Source organism: Naegleria gruberi (genome assembly GCF_000004985.1).
Source record: "Naegleria gruberi genomic scaffold NAEGRscaffold_36, whole genome shotgun sequence".
Taxonomy (NCBI): domain Eukaryota; phylum Heterolobosea; class Eutetramitea; order Acrasida; family Naegleriidae; genus Naegleria; species Naegleria gruberi.
Window position 1 is genome coordinate 329,933 of NW_003163291.1, and position 24,290 is coordinate 354,222.

The window sequence follows — 24,290 nt, forward strand, 5'->3', positions numbered from 1 at the left end:
TTCCCTCTCTTAATAAAAAAACCAATATTAATAATTGATAGTGATGAACCTTATTTTGCGTTAGCCCCTCAATGCGAGTTCATGCAATTTTTTAAAAATTAGAACTTGGAAAAACGTAAACGAGAACTTGATTTTGGCGCCAAATAAATTTTTCATTTCTTTTTATTCGTCTTCTTGTTGGGTTTCTGTTTGTTCGCAGAAGCATTTGATGTGGAGTTTCTTCTCTTTTTCTGATTGGTTTCAGAACTATTTCCTATGGAACTTTCTTCACCAATTGGTTTTTTCTGTTCCATTTCCCTCTTTGTCTTACTTCTCTGCCATAATAACTCGGATCTGTAAAGTATATCGCCCGAATCTCGATCAATGAGGAGGAGAAAGATTATTTTCTTGGGAGCCGATTCTCCTTTCTTTTTCTTTTTTGGAGAGGAGGTGTATTCAATGAAGGAGGAGCTATTGTCAGAGTCGTCAGAGTGAGGCAATTTGTTATTGTTGTTTGGCGAGGAAGAGCTTGCAATGACAGAGTTTAGTTTCTCCTTTCTTTTACCTCTTTTGGAAGTATTATCCCTCTTAATTGGTACCTTAATTGAAAAACCAGAAGGGAGATTAGGATCTTGAAGATTGGAAACGAAACGACTATCTGATAAATTCTCATAAAATTCCAAAGCAGTGAGGTGATCAATTTGTGAAATGTTATTAATCACTTCATTTGGATTCTCGACAACGGAAGAAACTAAATAGCTTCTCATTTGGAGCTGCACTCTATCACAGAACAAATCCTCAATTCTATTCGAATCAAATCTTGGAATATGCACCAAAATATCATCATTCACAAAAACACTATGAGTAGCTCCCAGTGGCTTGTGATAAATATTAATTGTAAATTTTGGATTACATGTCAAAATTATACTTGTTGGAGCTTGTGTGAAAAACCATCCTCCAAACTCTTCATCTTGCAGAATTGACCTGCATTCTTCTTCATCATCATCTTGATCTTCTTGCACGACATGGGTTGTGATTTTTTGTAAAGTAGGTTCTGGATTATTTGTTGATCCTTGACTATTGGAACCACTCGAAAATCTTGAACGTTTTCCATGTGAATTGTTGGTAATCCATGTGGAGGAAGCTGATGATGAGTGATCATCGTTGTTGGAATTTGTAATTGTTGGTTGGGAGACTGCTGGTGAAACTATGGAGGTGGAATGAGTGGTTTGGAGTGGATTTAGAACTTGGTTGGTGGATTGTGTTTTGCTTTCTTGTTGAAATGTCTTGCTATTCGAAACTTGTTCTGATTTTTCAGTGTGTTCGATCCAGTTGCATGGATCAAGAAATAAGGAATCAATATCCAGTTTCAGTAAAGAGTTATTCGAATTATTGTTTGTTGCATTCAATCCCAAGGAATCTTGAAAACTATCGAATATGCTTTGGTCGAAACTAACATTGTTAGTATTGCATACAATTATTGTTACTGCCAGTATCTGAAAATAAACTTCTAAAAAGGATATCATCTCGTAAAAACTCTGTATTGTTGTTACCAAAAGAGGAAACTAAACCATTAGACGAAAGTTGTCGTTCATTATTCGAAGGAGGCACAAAACGATTATTGGAAACAGAAGCATTCGATGGAGGTAGACATGAAGGTTGTTGTTGATTATTAGAGAGGAAGACAAAAGGAGGTGAGGATTGGAAAGATATTGAAGAAGTTTGAACAGGATTCGAATAAGAATTATTTGGAAACAACATGTTGCTTGATTGTTGCTCATGTTGCTGATGTGTTTGTTGCCCATTTGGAATAATCATGTTTAGATTTTGGTGAAGAAACTGATGGTAGGGAATCAATTTGTTTAAAATTGTCATGTTTTCGAAAGAAAACGAAAGTAAATTAATATGTTGAAGATCTTTGTAAATCGCCAACGACCGTGATAAAATGTTAACAGAGAAAGGAAGAAACAGTAACTTCTTAGATATGAAGGTTGTTGATATTTGCACTACCTTCGTACTTTGTTGTTTTTTTCACAAACACCAACAGACGAATCAAACTAAATAATTAGAAACCTACGAGCAGATCAAATATATTGAGAGGATTTTAGGCATTGAGTAATAGAGCCTAGCAGATTACTTGTGGAGAGGAAATTGTAAATAGCAAAACGCAGGTTGAAGAGCTCGATACGAATACGCAAAGATGTCATCATTCAAAACTATTAGAAACTAATTTTTGGTCAGCTAATCAAAATTGGTTATTGGAATTTACAAGACATTAGACGAAAACAATTTAAACCATAAACATGAAAGTTATTGGATTAAAATAATATTTAATTTATATTAGAAAAGTTGATTTCAATTCAGCGGCTCATTAACAAAAATTGCTTCCTGTTGCTTTGGTATCAATTGGGAGGTTTTACATGAAATGCATGCAATCGTTCACTTGCGAATAAATAATCCATTAAAGAGAATTTCAGTGAATAGTCATTTTGATTTGTCCCTCTTCCTATGTTGATGACCGAATGTGAAACCAAACATTTGATGAATTATGTAAATTATGTTCAACATGAGAGAACCGTTAAAGAGAGAGGAGTGCTTTCAAACCCTTATATCCAAAATTCGCTCAAGTTGTCTTCCATCTATCAAGTGCAATGGAATCTGTTTGTGTGGATCGGATAATATTGCAATTTCCTTTTATGAGCAGGGAGCGAATAGAAATCAAACCTTGCCTTTTAGAAATTCCACCTTAATTGTTGTAAATTCTTGGAATTATTATTTTGTTTTGATTTTAATCAAGTGATTAATTTTTGCTGGGATGTGAAATACTTCTGTGAAACTTGTGGTTCATTGAACGAAATGGCACAAGTATTCGTTCTGTCTTTGTTCTGACGTGGAATGAAATGGGTCATCTCTCAATTTTATGCTGAAGAGTGCCTGAAACTATTGTAAGATGGATTTTTGACACAATTCAACATTAGATCGAGGAACAAGAGGTAAATTTTCTGTTCAATAAGGAGACTAATTCATTTTGGAAAGTGAGCAGTGTGGTATATGAATCTAAATAAAATTAGTAGATCGATCGAAATAGTTAGAGGATTTTAGGCTATCCTATCTTGTTGATAAATTTTCCCGCCTTATTCTTGTAAATTTTTTAGATTATTTTATTTTTTAATTAAAAAAAAAGCTGCATGTGATAGTCTTTGGATGTTATTGTCTAGTGGGTGCATGGTGTGGTTTACTATTCTTGGGAATTAATTATTATGTTTTTTGTGATATCATGATCAGCATGATTCCAAGAATATGTGTCCAGATTATTCTAATCAATTTATGATGATAACAATTTTCCATTAATATTATTCATGGAGTTGATGCACTAAGTGGTCTATATCCGAGGATCTGGATAACTCGTTACCACATTGATATTTTCGAGTACTACATACGATAAGGACTACGTTCGTTCAACTGGAGTTTATCAACTAATCTAAATGAACAAAATAGAATAATTTCCTTTAAGAAAATAAGAAGAAATCTCTTGCACTGTCTTAACAGAATGTTTTCATACGGTGACAATCAACCGAATAACAACAACCTTGGCCAATATCAACATCGAAGAGAATCAATAATTGGAGGAAGGACAAAGAAGAAGTCAACTTCACGATCTAAACAATCGGATTTCCCAGTTGCTTTCTACTCTGATTTTGATAGTGATGATATTGATGAGGCTCCTATCATTCGTCTAAATAATTCTAAAGAAGAATCAAACGAAACTGAATCAAACATCCAAACAACACCACGAAAGAAAAAACGAAAGAAACGACAATCTTCTTGTGGAGAATGCGGAGTAAACTGTAGAAGATATGGTTTCCGAATTATGAACCTAATTTTTGTCTTGTTTGTTTTTCAAACATTTTTTGGGATTTTGGCTTCTTTCGTCTTGCTGTTCTCTAGTGGATCCGATATTTACAAAAACACAAATGGATACGAAAGGTGGCAAATGAGCTACAAACTAAGGATGGGAGTTGTGAAAATTCAAAATTCTGCTAGAACTCTGGTTGACTTGATGTTTTACACTCTCTACATTGGAAGATTGATGGAATTGGATCATGAAATTGAGTGGATGCGATTATTACGAACAGCTGAGAGAATGATTATCAGTCGACAAATATCTTCCATTCAATTTATACGATATGATGATTATTATATACTGTATAGAAACCATCTATTCGAAACGAGCAAACATTTCAATACATCAGAGGGCTTGAAAAAACATTTCGTTTATGCTGTAAGGAATAATAGTGCACTCCTATTGTCGTATTATGATTTGCAATTGGTTGATAGAGAACACCATCATATTACTTCACCAACGGATAGTGATTGGTATAGGGAGGTGCAGAGTTCACGTAAGGCGTCTGAGCCTTGTTGGACTCACGCATATTTGAATGAGGAGAACTTGTATTCAGTTTATTTTGCCTATCCAATTTATAGCCAAATTCCAACAAGAAACCTGAGCATGTCAGAGGTTAATGAAACTATTGTTGCTACTCAACCAAAAGATTTAGTGCAGTTTAATGGCACATCTGAGGATTATTTATTTGGAATTGTTGCATTAGAGTTCAAGATCCAATATGTCAACACCTTTCTGAACACTTCCTCTTCGCTACAATCATTCATAATCAATGGAACTGGATATGTTTTGGCAAGGAGTAGTGATAGCGACTCTTCTATTGATGAACTTGCTCGTGAAATATATAATACTGGATTACTAAACATGAATCTGAGTGCCAACGAATCGTACATTTTTGATTATAAGGGGAAAGTAGTGGAGATTTCAACAGTTAGAGATAATTACAATTTAACTTGGGCTGTTGTGACAACGAGTTTGGAAAGAAGTTATTTCTCAGAAGTCATATCCACGGGTGTTGTTTCCGTCATTTTATTTATTATCTTATTTGTATTAGAAACCTTAATTGTATTGTGTATTGTTCAATCTATTAACCAGCCTCTGATAGATATTACCAAACAAATGAATAATCTCATTTCATTTAAAGGCTTGGAATCTCCATACAAGAAACATGCAACAGTATTCAATGAAATTAGAGAAATGGATGAAAATATACAAATTACACAGAGAGGAATATTTGCATTCAGCAAGTATGTTCCACACATTGTTGCCAAGATGATTGTCTCAAATATGCAAGAGTATGGGAAAATTGGTTTGGAATTAGAACCTAGCATGACAGTCATGTATTGTGGAGTCAATAATTTTGCAGCACTTGCTGAAAAAACCGAAACCACAGCATTTATTCGAGTCATTACCGAATATTATAGCTCTATATCACAGGTAATTGAAGCTCATTATGGAATTATTGATAAATTCATTGAAGGTACTATTATGATATTTTGGAATGAAAAATCATTCAGATGTGCCAATCATGAATCGCGAGCCTGTAAAGCTGCCATTGAGTGTATGGAAATATTAGAAGGTTTAAACACTAAATGGAATAATTTAATGGGTATTCAATTGAGTATTTCTATTGGAATCACATGTGGTGAAATGCTTGTTGGTTGTCTAGGAAATAAGAGTAGAATGTCATTTACTGTGATTGGTGATGCCTGTAATATTGCATTAAGATTACAATCCCTAGCTCCAAATTATTGTGCCATCCTTGTAAGTGGCGAGATTGTTGAGAGAGTGAAGGAAGAGTTTGTTTTGTATTTTGTTGATCTAATCAAATTGAGAGGAAAGAGTAATCCAACATGTGTTTACAATCTAGTAGCATTCAGGAGTGAGGCTTCTGATTTGGAGAAAAAGTTGGAAAATGACTTGTTGCAAGCCAAAGAGCTTCTCTTCGCTGGTCAGTATCTCCAATTTTATAGTGTTTGTGAAAGATTGGCTGATGTGTGGAGTGATTCGGCAATAGTTGTAAAGTTGTTCGAAAGAGCTAAACGATTGGTTGCATCAGAAGAGAATATAAGCGATTCAGACAAGTCTGATAGTGTCTTTTTATGAGTGGAAGCCATCTAACTAATGATTTTAAATTGTTTGGCTAGTAATTGTTGCATATTTAGCAATACACTTGCAAATTCCTTATTTCTGCCAATTTCTAACAGTTGAGGATGAAGGAAAATATCGCTGGTTATGCACGTCTCTCCAGGAACATGTGATTCAAAGATTGTATCCTTTATCTTTGTGCATGATTCATAACTGTGATTGGCTATGAATAGTTTGTCCTCGACAGAAATAGTTGGATGGGACAATAATGTTTCAATCAAGGCCTTCCACTCATTAACACAAGAAGAGTTGGCAGAGTCAATTAACTTTCTAAAGAAATCTCTCTTGAAATACGTTTCAAATAATTGATGAAATAAAGGAGGACATGCCCACATTATTGAACACATGTAAACAACAAAGGATGGCCGAAAAGTTTCCTCATTTCTTATATCATTCATAATGGAAGAAACAATAAATTCGTTCCACATACTCTGAGCAAGTATTGATTCTGACATATTCCTCTTAATTTCCAACAAGTAAAGAGATTTTACAGAATAAAGTGCCAATAAATCTTCATTCTATACATAGGTATCAAAAAATATTAGTCGACACTGAAGATATGATTGTACTTACACTTAAAATATTATTCAGTAATGAATAAGCCAAGGTAAAACTCCAAACTTTCGAATGATCAATCTTGCTACTTGTTGACAATATTGTGTGGAATGTACATGTTGAAAGAATTCTTAAAAGTGGAGAATCATTATTCAAATATTGAATGGTAAATTTCAACAATGTTTCACAAATTTGGGAATTCTCTTCGCTTGATCCCACCATACTACGAAGCAAGGCTGTTATGAGTTGAAAGATGCTAATAATAAAACCACTTGCAATATTCTCTGAATCAAATAAAGTGAGTAATTTCTCTATGGATTGAAGTGACCTTGTCAAGTTGGATTTGACTTGAAAGCTAGAGAGTCTCTGTAAAGAAATGCCATTATCATCTGCTGATCTTATCAAGTAGATAATTTTCGTTAGTATATTCATAGTGAGGCCAATAGTCTTCAAATCTAGCTTTAGGTCTGAAAGAGAATGAAATATTTTAGAATAGTGATTAAAAATAGTTGAGAGATAAACAACACTTCTCGAGAAATCCAATATGATGCTAGTGCATTTAGTAATCTCATCAAGAGTTGATGTAAGGTTGGTGTTACATCCCTTCTTGAGTGAAATATAAATATTACTCAAAGTAGGTTCTATTATTTTCTGAATGACAAGTGTAGAGTCCTTCTCATGAACCAGTGCTTCTGTTGTGAAGTATTCGCTCAGTATTCTCAAGAATTGGGTAGTTGAATTTTTCGATGTTGAATTTTCCATAAAGAGTGAAACTAGAGTTGGTACAAGATCCACTCTGGCATCCTTTAAAATACCAAGCAAATACGACTCTTGGCTATGTGATTGCATGTTGATAAGACCAGATAATAAGGTACGTGTAATACCACTTGTTGTGCTCTCCTGTTGAGAAGCCCATTTTACAAAGAGTGAGGTTCTCTCCTTGAAGGAAAAATTTGTCAACTTCATACACTCCAGATACCAACCCAGAACCAAGTTAGATATTGTGGAGGGAATTGTGCCGAAAGAATAATGTAAGGAAAGACCAACAAAGAGTTCGGAAAGTCTGAGCCTGGAAAGAGTGCTCAAATTACTAAGGCTCTTATCAAGAATCATTGTTGAAATAGTGGACAATAATGTATTCAGTGGTGTAATAATTTCATTATTAAAAAGGGTGTAATGTAAAAGAGCAATTCCTAATGCACAAAGATCACTTCGTAACATACCAACAATGCTAGTTGGAGAAAAATCAATCTGATCCAATATGGAGCTCTCTACAGGTGAATCCAATAAATCACTAGAGTGCAATACTAGGACTAATAGCTGTTTGTGAGCAAGTGTCATTTCACAGGATGAATTAATAGATAATGATACAAATTTCTTTTGCAATAGATAATCAAGAATACTGGCCCTTTTTTGTTGAACAAGTCTTTGATAGAAATAGTCGTGACATGTTCTCAAAAATCTTTCATGAAGACTCTCAGAGATATTAACATGCTCAAGAATGAGCTCATCAATTCTTGATAACAAATCTGATTGTTGAAATTCACTCAATCTTCCAAGCCCAATAGCACAAATCATAAAAGTAGCAAGTCCCTCTTCAACTTCATCCAAAACTCCATTTTTCAAAATAGTGCTAAATAATACTGTTAAATGGTGTACCAGTTTACTCGTATCGAGTGTAGATTGTTGTATGAACATATAGCAAATCTCACAGAGAGTCTTGAAATTCAAGCCAATTGTTGTAACCATCTCCTTTACAACATCACTAGGAAAATTAATTATTGTGATACTGATCTGTTCGCACAATGAATTGAAATTATTTTGAAAGTCTTTCTGGGTAGTAAGGCCAAATTCTACACTATTCAAATAGTACATGTAAAATATGCTCAGAATATTATTTGACAAATTCAAGTGGTCAATAGTTTCAACTTTGGATGGAAAAATCTTTAACAATGCTGTAATACCTAACTCTTGGAAATTATGCAAAAAATTAGTACCAACCAAATTGTTTCCAGAAACCAAAAGGGAGTGAAATATGGCTAAAATTGATGGGCTTATTTCTCCAGTAGCATCCTTGTTAAGAGCTTCAAAAAGAAAGTCACTAATATCTGAATTTAAAAATTGAACTCTGGCATCTTGACTTTTTGTTGAGCATTCCAGTATGAGTTGGTTGCAAATAATTTGTATGGAAATGTTTGGAGAGAGAATCACTGATATGAGAGCATTAATTAATCTTTGGTAGTCAATGATGGAGAGTACATCAAGAGCCTCCCTGTCAAACCTAACAAGACAATGCAAAACAGCCAAAGCATTAATATGAAGATCTTCATCCTCAGCCTTCAACAAACAAGCAAGAACAGTGTCAATGAATGTCTCATTGGATTTGTTGTTCCACACACCATGTGCAATTCGAGTACAATCACTGTGTAGTTGAATAATTTGGCATAATTTCAATATGATGAATAGAACATCAGACTTTTGTTCATTTTCCGTCTTGTTGAATGATAGCTGATTGGAAGTAAAGTTGTTGATGAGGATGATGAGCAGTGAAGAGAAGGCTTCCACAGGTATGTTCACTACATTCCAACAATCTTCAGATTGAAGACTTCTACAAATCTTGTCAACTAATAAACAGAGAAAGTTGGCACAAACATCACCAAATTGTTGTTGTTCTTCACTTATTCCACACATCTAAAAGAACATCACATCCAGGTGGATTCGAATATTGAAGTTTAGAATATAGAGTTTAAAGCAAACTTACCACTTGCACAATTAGAGGAAAATCTCTGGAAAGTAACTTATCAGTTGGAACAATTTCCAACCATAAGCGAATAACCTCTTCAAGTATGTTGTTCTCTCCCAATGATGATGCTTGGTATGCTGATTTAGTCTTCAAGCCTCCTTGACTATTGTCCAACACGAGTGATGATGAAGCAGGAAGGATAGCTTTCAAACAAGTGGAAAGTAACAAAGGACCTACATGATCCAAATCATTGACCATTGAATTGATTTTAGGATTCATCCCAGAGGCTAGTGAAGATATAATCATGGCCGAGGAAGAAGGACAAAGAAGTTGCTTCAACACATCTAATAGTTTAATCTTCCTCAACGATAATTGGCTCTTATCAAACAGGAATGCCAAGGCACATTCAAGACAAATTGCTTGTTGTGTTGCTTGTTGTCCAATAGGAAAAGCACTAGTTACATTGTTATGGATTGATGTTGTTCCTCCTATGGTAGATGGTAATGAAGATAGGATGGAGAGAGGATTATGTAAATGATGAGAGGAAGCAGCCATTGATGATGAAAGTAGACTACTCGGAAGGCTTGTTGTTGTGGATGATCCAGAAATTGTCTTGTAGTTGAACATCATGCTGTTCTATTTCTTTTTTAATTTTGATCATTGTAGTGAAATATACAAGTTGTAGTGTTGTACAAATAGTTACTTGTAGAAGGCTTTTAAAAGCAAGGCTTGTTTTCTTCTTTGAAAATTAAGGCTACGACGCAAAGCTTCCGAACATTTTTTATAAAAACCGCGGATAAATTTTACTCGAAATTTATTTTATTAATAAAATCTGATGTGTGTTTGAGGTCAAAACAATTGGCTACAAGCATATTTTATATATAGTGTTAAAGATTTGACTCTTTCAACCTGATTTCAATACAGATAGTATCCAAAATTTGAATAATACTTCCAAATAATCATGATATCAATCCCTCCTCATATCATGAAGTGAGGAATCATATTTATTTGAAGAATAACCTCAGGATAATTCGTAAGATTTCAAGATCCTAAATACACCAAAGAACCCGTTCTTGAACAGTTGTAAAGTTCTTGTTGGGTGTTATGGTTGATTAGTTGTGTGAAAAGATACCAAAAGTAAGTTTATAAAAATATTAATACGAAACAAATCATAAACACAATGATTTGATGACCAAATGCTTGAAGAGTCAATTCTCCATTTTCCATTGAACTATTTCTTATAGATACATTTCTGAATGGTGGTGAAATTGAAGTTTTTGGGTTTGATGTTCCATTGTAAAATTGTGGAGCCCAGCTCATAAGAGGAGTTCCACCACCAGAACCCATTGAACCATTGGATGCAGCTACTTGTTGCCACATTCCCATATTCCAATTATCAACAACTGAAATATTTGAAAACAATAATTTCACATCGAGTGCCCACTGATTACCACGTGATCCAAATTTTAGACCATATGCTTTTTCAAACTGATCATTATAGCTTCCCTCAGCTGATATTTCAGTACCAATATTGATTGCATTCCAAAAGGTGTCATCCACTAGATAGACTCCATAATTTTGAAGTGTCCCATAGAATAAATATCAATATTACTATTGAGAGCGAGTAGAGATCCTTTCTAAAATAATTTTTGGCTGCCCATAAATCAGCTTTTAAGGCATGACGTACTGGATGAACTGTTCCATTAGCATCTGGAATTAACTCTCCCAATCGAAGAGCTCCTCCAATAGATGACAATCCAGATCCTCCATGAGATCCAAGTCTTCCATCTCCATATAAATTAACCTTGATAATATTGGTCATGGAGGTTACATTTGATGTGGCAGTACTATTTGTACAATGACACAATGGTTGTGTCTGTACCAATGTCTGTCCATCTTGCATCAATATGGCAGCAGCATAATTAGCCAAACTAGATGGCAACACAAGATCACTTGGAAATGGAACAGTGGCCAAAACCTTTGGTGGATTCACAATATCACAACGTGCATTTCCTCCATTCCAAGAACCTGTCGAATAGTAAATTGGAGTGAGTGGATAACTAGAATTCATAATGAGCACATCTTCATCTGGTAGAATTATAGTACCACTATCAATGTTACGAATATTGGCAGGAACATAGATTGCATTCTTTCCAATTGGTAAATTCTATTGTAATCTGCGAATGGCCATTTGAGTGCAGAACGAGTGGAGGGAGATGGAGTAACTTGGAATGAATAGGTAGCAGTAGCTTTTCTCTAAACATAATCTAAAACTTCTGATAATCTATTCCAACTTAAATTCAAGCATTCCATTAGAAATCCCTTGTCGTCTTTGCTCGTTTTCATTTCATTGAAGAAATAGGAAAATATTTTATATTTTTTAAAAAAAAATTATCTAAACCAAAATGATGTTTGATAACACACCAAGTTTGCTTCCTGAGCGAAAGATGCACTTGTTCTTCCTTCGACATTTGCTTGTTGTTTGTAATCTGTGCACTTTAAAAACTCTAACCTGATGATTAATCATTTGACCTCCACCGAGGTTGTACTGATGTAACTTGATTGAAAAAGTGATTCCCCTAACTGATAGAGTAGATTTTATTCACCAAATGAAACATTCTTTTTTGGCACATTTTGAATCCAAAGATAAAAACCTTTGATATTTGGGTGTATACTGAAAAAAGAGCGCCAAATAATCAGTACTATTTCTTAAAGCATTAGAAAAAAAATGAATCTCCCACCTTCTTCCTCAAACTTGAGCCTTACATCAATACCCACTATTTCATCGAGTACTAGTAGCTTGGCACAAAATGATGAGGATTTTCTTCAATATGGTGGAGGAGGTGGCGATAATCAAAAGAATAATTATCAAGATGATTTGGCAAGTAGTAGTTCGGGTGATGAATCGGAATTATGTTCAGGATTGAATACAAGAGCCTCATTGAATGACTCTATTCAAGCTCCATTAACTTCAAGGAGGATTGCCTCAGTCACAAACATTATTGATGATGAATCGCCTGATGTTGTTTTACATACATCGGTGAGTGAGGATTCCTTTCTGAGGTCATCATTGACAAGTAGTAGACCAAAAGTTCCAACAAGGGAGACATCGTCACTGATGAATTCCATTGACGATTTTAATTCAATCACATCCCAAATGTATAATGTTAATAGTAGTATTCCAGATATCAAATTGAAATCACCGAGAAGTACAACAGCAGTTCTTAAGAACCCAACACCTCCAATGCCTATCGATTTACAGCAACAACAGCAACAGGTACTCAACAGACCAACATATAAGGGAAATTTATTATTTGATTCATCTTTTGAGAGTGGAAACTTGGAGAAGGTAATTCGTGTCGATGAGAATGAGTATGATCTTTATGTGAGAGGAGATACTTACAATCCAGGAAAGAGGATGTGGTATTATTTCAAAGTATCAAATGTTTTGAAAAATCAAAAAGTCTTGTTTACAATTACAAATTTGAGTAAGAACAAATCACTCTACAGACAAGGAATGACACCACTTGTGTCAAGTACTAGCAGACCCAAGTGGGAGAGAATTCCTGAAAAACAAGTTTACTATTACAGAAAACCTGCAAAATATGCCAATATTGCAACAGCACCCAATTTGTTATCATTTGTTTTTGTCTTTGATAGAGATGAAGATGAATATTACTTTTCCTATTGCTATCCTTATACTTATACCGAGTTGCAAAAATTCCTTTTCGTTATTGAATCCAAGAACTTCAATTATTTTCATAGATCAGAGCTCTGTAAAACAGCCCAAAACAGGAGGTGTGACATTTTGACAATTGCCAGCCCATCTCTTCTGGCTGATACTACCATCAAGAAGAAAAAGATTGTCTTTATCACCTCAAGAGTCCATCCAGGAGAAACTCCTGCCAGCTTTGTTTGTCATGGATTTATCAGTTTTATATGTTCCAACCATCCTGTTGCTGTACAGTTGAGAGAAAAGCTAATTTTCAAAATTGTTCCAATGTTAAATCCTGATGGTGTCGCAATTGGAAATTACAGAACCTGTAGTATGGGATTCGATCTTAATAGACATTGGCTGAGTCCTCAAGAGTGGAGTCAACCAACTATTTATCATGTGAGAAAGTACTTGCTCGAATTGAGAAACGATCCAAATTATCAAATCGATTTCTTTATGGATCTACACTCTCACTCAGCTGCAAACAATGGTTTCATGTATGTAAATTATGGAAACAAACCAAACAGTTCCACAATGGATTCGGATCAACTCAGATTCCCAAAACTTTTAGATTATAGAGCTAAAGAATTTTCTATGAGTGACACTAAACGATGTAAAGATCCATCCAAACTCGGTGCAAGTAGAAGAGTATTGGGAGAGGTTCTCAATGTTGCAAAGTATTGCTACACCTTGGAGGTTTCTTTCTTTAGTTACAAATCCAGTGCAGAATCAACGAAAATGAGCCCCTTCACAATGGAAAATTATTGCAATCTTGGAAAGAATATGTGTATGGCTTTGGCTGATTTTTATGGTCTAGATACTGCTAGCATTGTCATTCCTTCAGCTCAAGAATCTAAAGATTAACTTTTAAACAATAGAACACGAACTTTCACTTTAATGGTAGCGAATCTTTAGGTAATCTTTGAGTTGAGGACTTTCAATTTGCGATAATGTTTCATAAGATAATGTGGACCAAGTAAGAAGAGAATATAATCCCCTATCTGACCTACTAGACACTTCCTCAATTGCTATCTGTAAGAAATCAATCCTTTCATTGAATAATCTTGCTAAATTCGTGTACATGGGTAATTTGAGACGTTTCATCATTTCTCGAAACAATTCACAACTAACTGTTTTTGGATTCATGTTTTGGATTAGATATCCACGTACTTGAAACGTTGGATTTTTCATTAAAATCTCTATACATTCTTGATCAAATTTAACCTTTTCCAAAAGTCCTCTTTGAAATTCTATGGCACGTTCACTTTCCAACACTCTTGAAACTTCTTTCGAATAGGTTTGAGATTTTTTAACAAAACTTTCCATAAAGCTCCTCATACATACTTCTGCATCTTTAAATTGAGGCTTATAACTCAAATTCCTACAAATCAGAATTTCCTTAACATCCTCACTAGTCAAACCATACTTTAACTCATCAAATCTATTACAAAAGTTTTGAAATAAATAATACCATTCATGAGCAATAATTCGTATCAATATCTCCCTACTCGATGTTGCAACATGTTGCAATCCATTTCTCTGTGCTTTTCTTCTCAATTGTTTGGCTCTCTTTTTATAACATATTCTCATTCCCTTCTTGAAATTTGTGAGCATCACCTTTTTAGAATTCTGTTCAAAATTTAAATTTTCTTGCCTCGATTTTGAATAAAGTTCTTCATAGTGATGAGCAGTTTGTTCTAGAAAGTATCGAATTTGAATTGTCCAAGTGTTGTTCGGTAAATTCTCAGTAATGAAGAACCAATTCTTGCAAACGAGTGATGCTCCGAGAAGTAAATCAGCAAGTGGAAGAAACGAAAATACTTCACCAACACAATCATCATGCAAGTAGTTGTTCATCATTTTTTTAAATATTTGCAGAAATTATTACAAAAAACTTTAATAATATATTTAACATTTAAATATATTGACATTTAATATTATCCAAATCATAATGACGGATTTCATTTAAAAACTCCGTTAAAAAAAATGACTCAACAAGCAGCAGAAGAAGAAATCACACTCGTTGTGAATGACAATGATTCGGGAGTTGTAGCTGTTGAAGATCAACAACATTCCGAACAGCAAAAACAATTAACCGCCATTGATAATTATTCTCTTAATAATAATGATCAGAACCTCATTGGATTCAAGCCAATTACATTAGATTCCAACCTCCGATATCGAAATAAGAAATTCAAAGCAGAGTTGAATGGTGATTTTCTGATATTGCGAAATTTGGAGGGAAAGAAGAGCAACGACAATTTGGTGCCTCTCTTGACGATTGAAATGGAATCTATATTTGCTGTTCATAAGAAAACGGATCAACCTCTTGTGTTTGTTGTGTTTACATTTAGGGCAAAGGATTGTAAGAAGATTGTTTATGAATTTGAGGCTTTGGGGAATGAAGAATGTGCAGAGTGGGTTGATAGTATTAGATCGAATGCTTTTAAAACTAATTTAATCATGTCGGGATCTAAATCATTTGGAAATCGTAGAGTTTTGCTTTTTATTAATCCATTCAGTGGAAAGAAGACTGGAACCAAGATTTTTGAGAAACAAATCAAGCCAATGCTTGATGTTGCTCATCTTTCATATGATGCAATTATTACAGAGAGGGCAGATCATGCATTTGAGTTTTGTTCTACCTCTGATAAGATTTTGGAATATACAGATATTTGTGGAATGGGAGGAGATGGTATTATTTATGAAATAATCAACGGAATTGGAAAGAGAAAGGATTGGAAGAATGTATTTGATCGTGTCAGGATTGGTCATATTCCAGGAGGAACTTCCAATGCTTTGGCTGTATTTTCTGGATCTCAAGTTAAAAGTGGAAAGCCAGCAGTTCCTGAAATGGCCGCCTTTATTATCGCCAGAGGGTTCCATCAACCTATGGATCTTTTATCCTGTTTTCAAGAGGCCAATAAGAGATACATCTCATTCCTGAGTATTACTTGGAGTGCTATTGCAGATGTGGATATTGGCACTGAAAATATGAGATGGCTGGGTGCAGCCAGAAACACGGTCGGAGCTATCAAACAAATTATGAACAAGAAGGCATACAGAGGAAAGCTTAAATATGTTCAACAATCTCAAGAATTGAAACGTGTAAAATCTCTGAAAAACATTCGAGAGAATGAACAAAGGTATTCATCCTATACAGAGAGTAGTATTGAATTTTTACAAGGAAAGGAAAATGAAAAGGGTCAACTAAGTTGTCCACTCTTGGAACAATATTTCCATGAGGAATTTAAGAAATTGGCTCCAGAATATTGTTCTGAAAAGGAACCAAATATCACTGAGGATTCCACCAATTCTCACTTGGAAGTCAAAGAAATTGAGGACAGATTTTGCATGTTCCTGGCCGCCAATATTTCACACATTTCCTTTGATTTCATTGCCTCACCAATGGCTCACCATCATGATGGTTACATTGATTTGGTCTATGTGAAGGATGACATTTCAAGAGGAGATTTCCTCAATATCTTTTTGGCAGCAGAGAAGGGAGATCATATTTTTGAAAAGTGTGTTGATTTGTCGAAAGTGAAGGCATTCATGCTTACACCAATTGATACTGGATCGTTTGTTGTTGTGGATGGAGAGGCTGTTGATTATAGTCCAATACTTGTAGAGGTTCATCCTTCTTGTTGTAAACTTTTAACTTTGTAAATACAAGATTGATTCAACACCACACTATTTTATTGTTGAGGTTTGGACAGATTTACAATTTCTTCAAGTAAATTTTCAAATGGCAAAATAGCTTCTGGTTGAATTTCCATATTGTCTCTGTTTTCATGGAGCATGATAAGACTCTTTTCAATGGCATTCTTGGCCTTTTCCAAAGATTCTCTTCTTGCATTCAAATCAGATGATTCCATTGCTAGTTCTCTATAAAGTTTGGCAAGGAAATAATTTGCCTTTGGTTGAAATTCAACAGCATTAATAATTAAATCATCCATTTCTTCTGCAGTTGTGTAAACTTCTGGAATTTTAGTTAATTCAATAACGTGCTCCAAGTGTGGAATGGCTTCCAATTTTCTATTCAATTCAAATGCAAGAATATATCCAATTTGAAGCATTGCAAAAATTGAATCTGGTTTCATTTCCACAATTTCCTGATAAACTTTAATAGCTTCCTCGAATCTTCCAAGTTTTTGATTAGTTATGGCCTTTGATGAGAGTTGTCCTAATTTTTGAACTGCCAAAAATTCCTTTCTTCTCTTTTCTTGTTGTTCCGATGTTGATGATGATGAAGAATATTTCTTTGCATTATTAGAACAAGAATTATTAATAATTAAATGATGAGAGTAAAATAAATTCTTTTTAATGTGATAATTTTTCACAACAGCTGATGTGAAACACCTTGAACCAATTCTAAACATTTTTTTTGATTTGTTTTGTAATCTTTATTCCTACTTTGAATAAATTGTTATTTCACATTGCGAAAAAGTTGGGTGTTGGTTAGTATTATTTACAAGTTTCTTAAAGGAAATATTGAGAAACATCAAAACTGGACTCATCACCACCATTGATAGAGGTTGCCACTTTGAAATCTCCATTGCCATTCTTTGGCTTGATGAGTTTCATTGTACTCTTGTGGAGTTTACTATCCACAGTGCATTCTCTTGCGTGTGAAGGAGCATCTTCAAATATATTGAAAAACATGTTCAATTCCTGGTCAATTTCCAGAACTGATGCCTTATTACCACATCGATAACAGTAATTTGGTGCGCTCCACACTGTACTGAGTCTATCATCGAAGAGTAATCGATAGCCAGCATCACACAATTGGTGAGCTCTGCACATGTGAATGGCACTATTGAAATGGAGGAACTTTTTAACAATATCACCTCCGAATAAATAGCCAGCCCCTCTTGAATTATTAGTTCCGAATCCTTCACGATCTGGATCTGGATCAGACCACAATAAATCCACAAGTGGACCCTCCATTCCAGGTTCTCCAAATCTATCCAAAACTCTTATCTGATCCAGAGAGGTAATTGCAGGAGAAAGTCCACCATGTACACAGAAAATCTTTTCATCCACCAATGCAGCCACTGTTAAATAATCAAAAAGATCAGTAAAATAATTCCAAGTATTTGGACTTCCATAATATTCCATACATTCCTTATAAAAACCATAAGTTCTAGAAATTCCTCTAGTTTCATGATTACCTCTCAATAGAGTAATCCTTTGTGGCCACTTTAATTTATAACACAGCAGTAAACTCATTGTCAATACAGAGTGTTTTCCTCTATCCACATAATCTCCCAAAAACAAGTAATTAGTATTCGGTAAAGGTCCTCCAACTCTAAACATTTCAATTACATCCCAAAATTGACCGTGAATGTCTCCAACAACTGTAACAGGAGATGAAACTCTCACAATATTACTTTCATTCATCAAAACTTCCTGTGCCTTGATACATAATTGTTTAATTTCAATTTCTCTCAAAGGAATTCCCTTCTCCAATCTTTCAATACAACTGTTTATAAAATCCGATGAATTTCCACCTATTGATGATGATGTAGTATTCATCATCGTCATCATATTATTATTATTAATTAATTGTGATGAACATGAAATACAAGAAGCCTCTGATGAATAATTAGCATCACAGGAAGGCTCTATAGCTGTACAATAATCAACATTTCCCAAATTCCTTGCCCAGGTAAATGGCGATTGGTGTAATGTTGAAACTCTATTCAATATTTGCTGATAGGAAGAGTTTGTAGTTTTTAGTTGGTTGAAGATTTTAATAGAGTCGGGATCTTCTTCGATAGTTTGATTGGTGGATTTCTTCTTTCTTCCGTAGGCAGGAGTGGGTGAGGACATTTTCTAATTAGTTAAATATTAGTTAAATAGTTAAATAGTTAAAGTATTTAAATGATGAAGAAGGAATGGATGATTTATATATTTTGTACAATGAATTGATGATTCAGAAGAGCAACAGGTTTTGGCTTGTTGCTATTTTTTTTTAATATTTTGTTGTTACTTTAAATACTATTTAATATTTAAATATATTTTTACAATAATATTATTCAAGAGGTAGAGAATCAACTTTACTCAGCATTGTCCTCCACATGTTTTAAAATAATTTCATAAATTTTGAATAACAAATTTGGAGAAACAATCTTTTCATCCTCAATTCTTGTAAGGAAATTGGAAAATACTTTCGGTATGGCAAAGTAAGTATTCGATTTAGCATTGGCGGTATTTGTTGCTGGAGTTGGAGTGTTTGCTTGCTTTTTGTCTCCCTTTTGATCAATCTCAATCAAATGTTTGAGGAATTTTCTCAGTTGACTTGCATTTTCTCCCACAACTTTATCAGCCGAATCAATAGTTGCAAATTTAATCTTACACCAATCGTGAATGGCTTGATAGAAAATTCCTGACGACAATTCAGATGCCATGTTTGGTAAAAATTCATTGATCATGAAATTTAAATCCCATCCACTAATTATTTCAGGAGAGAATGAATCTTCCTGACTTTCCACAATGTATTTCCTCAAATTATCAATCTTGGAATAATCTTCGTGATCCTTTGCGAGATTCTCTGAGAAATTTTGCACAATGAATGGCCACATATTCACATTCAAATAATCATCGTGAATGCAATCCAATATTCTACTCTTCACTTTTGGGGAACACTCAAATAGTGTGAGCAATGTGAGAATAATCCTAAAATCAGTCATTGATAAATCTCTCGTCAATGAAACTCCATAAATTAATTGTAGAAATGTAATGACAATGAAGGATGGCAAAAAGAAGGTAATTTCCTTCTTATCCGGTGATAGTGCCATCACTTTGGAAATATCCTCCCTCCTACTCGTAGCAATATCATCATTAAATAATTGTTTAAAAACAGATGCTGATTCGGAAAGTTTTTCCATGTTTAAATAAAAGACTCTATCCTTTACTTGTTCACTTAAAATTCCAAGTTGATCATACTCTGTCTTACAAATACATTTAATATCCTTCTCGGGTGTTGCTGAGTGATCATTCCAGCCAGCACATGTGAATGAAGTGTGCGGAAGGTAAACTTTTCCTGGCATTTTTTTCTATCATCTTCTTACAATATCGAGCACTAGCTGTCTGATATCACTTAACCTGGTTGGCTTTGACATGAAGTATTTTACACCATTGTTTAAGAGTTGTTCCTCTTCCTTCTTATTTACAATGTTTGCTGTGAGGAGTACAATGTTTGGAGCATTTTCTTTACAGGTTTCATGAATGATTCGAGACGTGTCAAACCCATCGAGTCCATCCATGAAAAGATCTAAAAAGATAATGTTAAAGCAGCTATTCTTGACATATTTGATAGCTTCCTCACCACTTGAAGCTATTGAAATCTTTTGTAATCCAAGTTTGATTAGCATGTGTGAGAGAACCTTTGAATTAATCATGTTATCATCCACAATGAGAACAGAAAAGTGACCAGCAATGCTCAGTAATTCGTCCTCAGGTACAATTGATCGTTTCTCTATAGGTTTGACCTCTTCAATTAGGTGCGATTTGAGGGCCTGTGTAAAATCGGCAAGTTTGAAAATTGGCTTGCTTAAATATGGACCTTCTTTCAGGCAAGAAAATTGAACCATGGAAGGCAGTATATGAATCTTGTTGTGATTCAATGGCAAGTTCAATTCATGACAAATACTTTCAACATTCGAAGATTGTAAAGCTTCCAATAAATTTAAATCCACCACTATTATTAGCTTATCCAAACTGTCCAATTTAGATAATGAGCCTTCTAAGGATTCAATAAGTGATTGTTTTGAATTGCATATTACGAAATTCTCCTCTTCATTGTAACCCGTTGCAACATTGAAACCCCTGGAGAAATTTTTCAAACTCTGTGAAAATAAATCATTCCTATCCAGTACCATATATTGAGTATTGCGAGGAGAGCTTGTATTCTTCCACTTTGAAAAAAAGTTTACATGTTTGGAGTTATTCTTTTCCATGTTGGCACGATCTTCAAGTGAAAGTTCCTCAATTTCCTTGAAAGTTGTCTTACATGTAAAGATGAATTTTGATCCCTTATTTAATCCTTCACTTTCTGCCTTCAAGCTTCCCCCGAGCGCGTTTGAAATCATTTTTGAAATGGAGACACCTAGACCTGTTCCTTTTGGTGCATGCTGGGTGTTAAATTGGAGGAATGGTTGGCCAATTTTTGTTAAATTTTCCTTTTCAATTCCAATACCCGTATCACAAACTTGAATTTAATGTCTATGAATAATGATATTATAAATATTACAAACCTTCTATTTCCAAGTGGGCTTGTTCAGCATCAATTTTGACCAATTGTACACCAATATAAATATAGCCAACCTCTGTAAATTTCACAGCATTAGACAATAAATTGAGTACAACTTGCTTTAGTCTCCCTTTATCACTATTTAGAATTATATTAAAAGGAAAATCTGGTTTGTAGTCAACTATGAGATCAAGTTTCTTTTTTGTACATTCCAAAACTACAAGGTCAATAACCTCTTCAATTGGTTCATTAGCATAAAAATATTCTGAATTGAGTTTCATATGTTGCTCCAATTTCATTAAATCGAGAAAATCATTTATCAATGAGAGCATAGTCTCTCCACTATTCTTAATCATGGTCAGATATTCATAATGCTCATTACTGATATTCACTGATGATCCAAGTAATAAATCAGAAAGACCCAAAACGCACACAAGTGGAGTACGTAGATCATGTGATGTATTTCTCAAAAATTGCTCCTTCTCCATAATGACTTTCTCTGATATTTTTCGTTGCTCCAACAATTCTTGCTCCACTTTTCTTCTCTGTTCCACTTCCTCTTTAAGTTTAATATTGCTACGTAATAGCTCCTCGGTTCTTTGCTCGATCCTTTGTTCGAGATTTAAATTTGCCAACTTGAGTTTTTCCTTTGCCTCTTCTCTTTCCAAATAATACTGCCAAGAAACAATGATCGTGGAACAGGTTGTGCAAATTGGCTCCAAGAATGAAATATCCTCCTCACGAAATCCTCCTTCTTTATTGGCCAATCCAATCATGCCAACAATTTTGTTATTATGTATAAAAGGTAGTCCAAGAAAACTATTGAGGGGTGGGTGTCCTAATCCAATAATTATTCAAAAAATATAATCAATCGATTCAATCAACCAATACTTGAACATACCTGGAGGAACATGATTAGGTGATGCAAAAGGATGAGTTTTTGGGTGATTAGTCAGTAAAGGTTGCCCTGTCATCATTACATGACCAAAGAGACTGTTCATGTTATTGAACTTAAAGCCTACTTGTGTACATTTTTGAAATAGATCGAGTGCTTCTTGAGATAATTTCGTTCTGGCGAAAGATATAGCATGTGAGTGTAGAAAAGGTTTTCCATCATCTGTGTACTTGACCTCACCAATGAAACTGTACTGGCAACGAATGAGAGATATGACCTCATTCAGCAAGTCTAAGAAGAGTTTGGATGGATTTTCCATATGCAAGGCTGCACTCAGTTGTGCATTATAAATTGATCTTAGTAAGTCATGAGAACGGCTAGCGTGTCCATCACTCTCCGGAGAATTTGGGGAGTGATTGGATTTGAAGGAACATTTACCAGAGTGTTTTCGGTTTATCTTGAGTTCATCCTTAAATTCTAGATCAATGGCACATGCCTTTCTATTCATACTAATTCGTTCCAATGTTTGTGTTGATTGTTGAATTTCTGCAAGGAGGTGATGTTTTCTCAGAAGTGAATCCAATTGTGATGTTGCAAATGATGTCGTTTCGTCGTCATCCATATTCGAGGATGAGGAAGACGAGGAAACACTAGATGAGGCTATTGAAAAATGTCGTCCTGTTGAACTTGGATCAGAAATACTTTCAGAAGAGAATGGACATGAAAATCCAAAATCACCTGAAATACTTTCTCTATGATGAGGAGGTGAGAATGCTTGCTGATGAGATGTAGGTGTGCAAACAACACTTTCCTTATGATGATTATGTTCGGTTATTAAATTAATGTCTGTTCTGTTTGTTTTATTTGTTGAGGAGGATGGAATAGAATCACCCTGTTGTTCCATTGCTCGCGTATTGTTGTTGTACAACTCTTGTTGAGAACAGCACTGTTGTTGAGTGACCATGCTGAGAAGAGTTTTGTTTTTTTTTTGGCTAATCGCTTTGGACATTTTAAGTGGTTTAACTACCGTAAAAGAGAGCGTTAAGAAAACAACAGTAGTTGTCACAATAAAGTCGTAAGGAAATTGTTGAGGATATGATTGAAAAATAATATGAGCGACAAACATAGTTGTTCCCTTAATTATCCATAATGAAGGATTTATTGATATTAATATTATGAATATTTTGCAACTTTGATTGCTTAACGCAGAAAGATATCTATGGAGAAATAATACATGTTTGTTCAGAATAGTTATCTGTTAAGAATCTGGACCCTATCAAGATATCAAATTAGAAAAATATCAAATTTATTTCAATTATCCATGTAACATTCAAGCTGCTATCAACCTTATTACGTTCCTTGAAACGTTGAGCCTTGTTTTTTTGCTGTTCAACTTTACAAACTTTTTAAAGTGTTAATTCAATAAACATCCTGTCCCTCTAGCCATGGAGAGTTTCATATTGTGAGTTACGACTTCCGAGGTATTCTGTTGAGTCGTTATCAAATTTTAGTGCTGATTACAAGATTTAGATTTTTTTTCAAAATAGAATTAGATTTGATATTATTGCACAAGAAAAATACTAGACACTCCTTTCGCTAATTTATTATCACTACTTGTGGTCCTGCTTTTTTCTCAACTGTCTGTTACTCTTTTGATATTTTCAGTTAAGTGAAAACAACATCAGAGAAACTTGTTCTTCTTTCTGTACTCCATAATAGATCATATTATTATTGAGTAGATTAATATTTAAATAATCATGGAATGGAATTGTTGTGGTATTAAACCATTGGCTCTTTTCCTAACGTTTTTTCTCGTGTTAGGATCAGGTTTAATATTGTTTGGAGTATTGTTTGGTGTTTTGGGACCTAGAACACCATCCGATCCAAAGGATATTGCCCGATTTAATTCTCTAGCAAAGGTTTGTTAACATATTAATTCTATAGTATTAACAAGTAATATTCCGTATGGTTTAATTTTACATTGATGAATAATTACAATGTGGATTTTAATTTAATATTATACTGTATGGTTGACATTATAATTAATAATGCGGAATTATGATATACTATTGTGCTAATATTATGTAATGATTA

The 24,290-nt window shown here is 34.3% G+C and overlaps 8 protein-coding genes across 8 annotated transcripts; 3 read left to right on the plus strand and 5 right to left on the minus strand.

Annotated features, from left to right (window-relative positions):
• Positions 1–152: 152 nt before the first annotated feature.
• On the minus strand, positions 153–1,505 carry NAEGRDRAFT_50562 (uncharacterized protein; the record flags this gene model as incomplete). The annotated part of the gene is made up of 1 exon (XM_002675104.1): positions 153–1,505. One exon carries the CDS (start codon positions 1,503–1,505, stop codon positions 153–155), a length of 1,353 nt encoding a protein of 450 aa, XP_002675150.1.
• Positions 1,506–3,529: 2,024 nt separating this feature from the next.
• NAEGRDRAFT_69817 (uncharacterized protein) lies at positions 3,530–5,989 on the plus strand (the record flags this gene model as incomplete). Its single annotated transcript, XM_002675025.1, has 1 exon — positions 3,530–5,989. The coding sequence occupies one exon, from the start codon at positions 3,530–3,532 to the stop codon at positions 5,987–5,989; it is 2,460 nt and encodes an 819-aa protein (XP_002675071.1).
• A 573-nt stretch (positions 5,990–6,562) lies between these two features.
• On the minus strand, positions 6,563–11,675 carry NAEGRDRAFT_69818 (uncharacterized protein; the record flags this gene model as incomplete). The annotated part of the gene is made up of 5 exons (XM_002675105.1): positions 6,563–9,277; positions 9,348–9,965; positions 10,491–10,888; positions 11,013–11,496; positions 11,592–11,675. The coding sequence occupies 5 exons, from the start codon at positions 11,673–11,675 to the stop codon at positions 6,563–6,565; spliced, it is 4,299 nt and encodes a 1,432-aa protein (XP_002675151.1).
• A 382-nt stretch (positions 11,676–12,057) lies between these two features.
• Positions 12,058–13,908, plus strand: NAEGRDRAFT_50565 (uncharacterized protein; the record flags this gene model as incomplete). Its single annotated transcript, XM_002675026.1, has 1 exon — positions 12,058–13,908. One exon carries the CDS (start codon positions 12,058–12,060, stop codon positions 13,906–13,908), a length of 1,851 nt encoding a protein of 616 aa, XP_002675072.1.
• Positions 13,909–15,030: 1,122 nt separating this feature from the next.
• NAEGRDRAFT_69820 (uncharacterized protein) lies at positions 15,031–16,713 on the plus strand (the record flags this gene model as incomplete). The annotated part of the gene is made up of 1 exon (XM_002675027.1): positions 15,031–16,713. The coding sequence occupies one exon, from the start codon at positions 15,031–15,033 to the stop codon at positions 16,711–16,713; it is 1,683 nt and encodes a 560-aa protein (XP_002675073.1).
• Positions 16,714–17,526: 813 nt separating this feature from the next.
• NAEGRDRAFT_69821 (uncharacterized protein) lies at positions 17,527–18,879 on the minus strand (the record flags this gene model as incomplete). The annotated part of the gene is made up of 1 exon (XM_002675106.1): positions 17,527–18,879. One exon carries the CDS (start codon positions 18,877–18,879, stop codon positions 17,527–17,529), a length of 1,353 nt encoding a protein of 450 aa, XP_002675152.1.
• A 227-nt stretch (positions 18,880–19,106) lies between these two features.
• NAEGRDRAFT_69822 (uncharacterized protein) lies at positions 19,107–19,937 on the minus strand (the record flags this gene model as incomplete). Its single annotated transcript, XM_002675107.1, has 1 exon — positions 19,107–19,937. The coding sequence occupies one exon, from the start codon at positions 19,935–19,937 to the stop codon at positions 19,107–19,109; it is 831 nt and encodes a 276-aa protein (XP_002675153.1).
• Positions 19,938–20,108: 171 nt separating this feature from the next.
• Positions 20,109–23,100, minus strand: NAEGRDRAFT_69823 (uncharacterized protein; the record flags this gene model as incomplete). Its single annotated transcript, XM_002675108.1, has 3 exons — positions 20,109–21,259; positions 21,306–22,139; positions 22,203–23,100. The coding sequence occupies 3 exons, from the start codon at positions 23,098–23,100 to the stop codon at positions 20,109–20,111; spliced, it is 2,883 nt and encodes a 960-aa protein (XP_002675154.1).
• Positions 23,101–24,290: the final 1,190 nt, after the last annotated feature.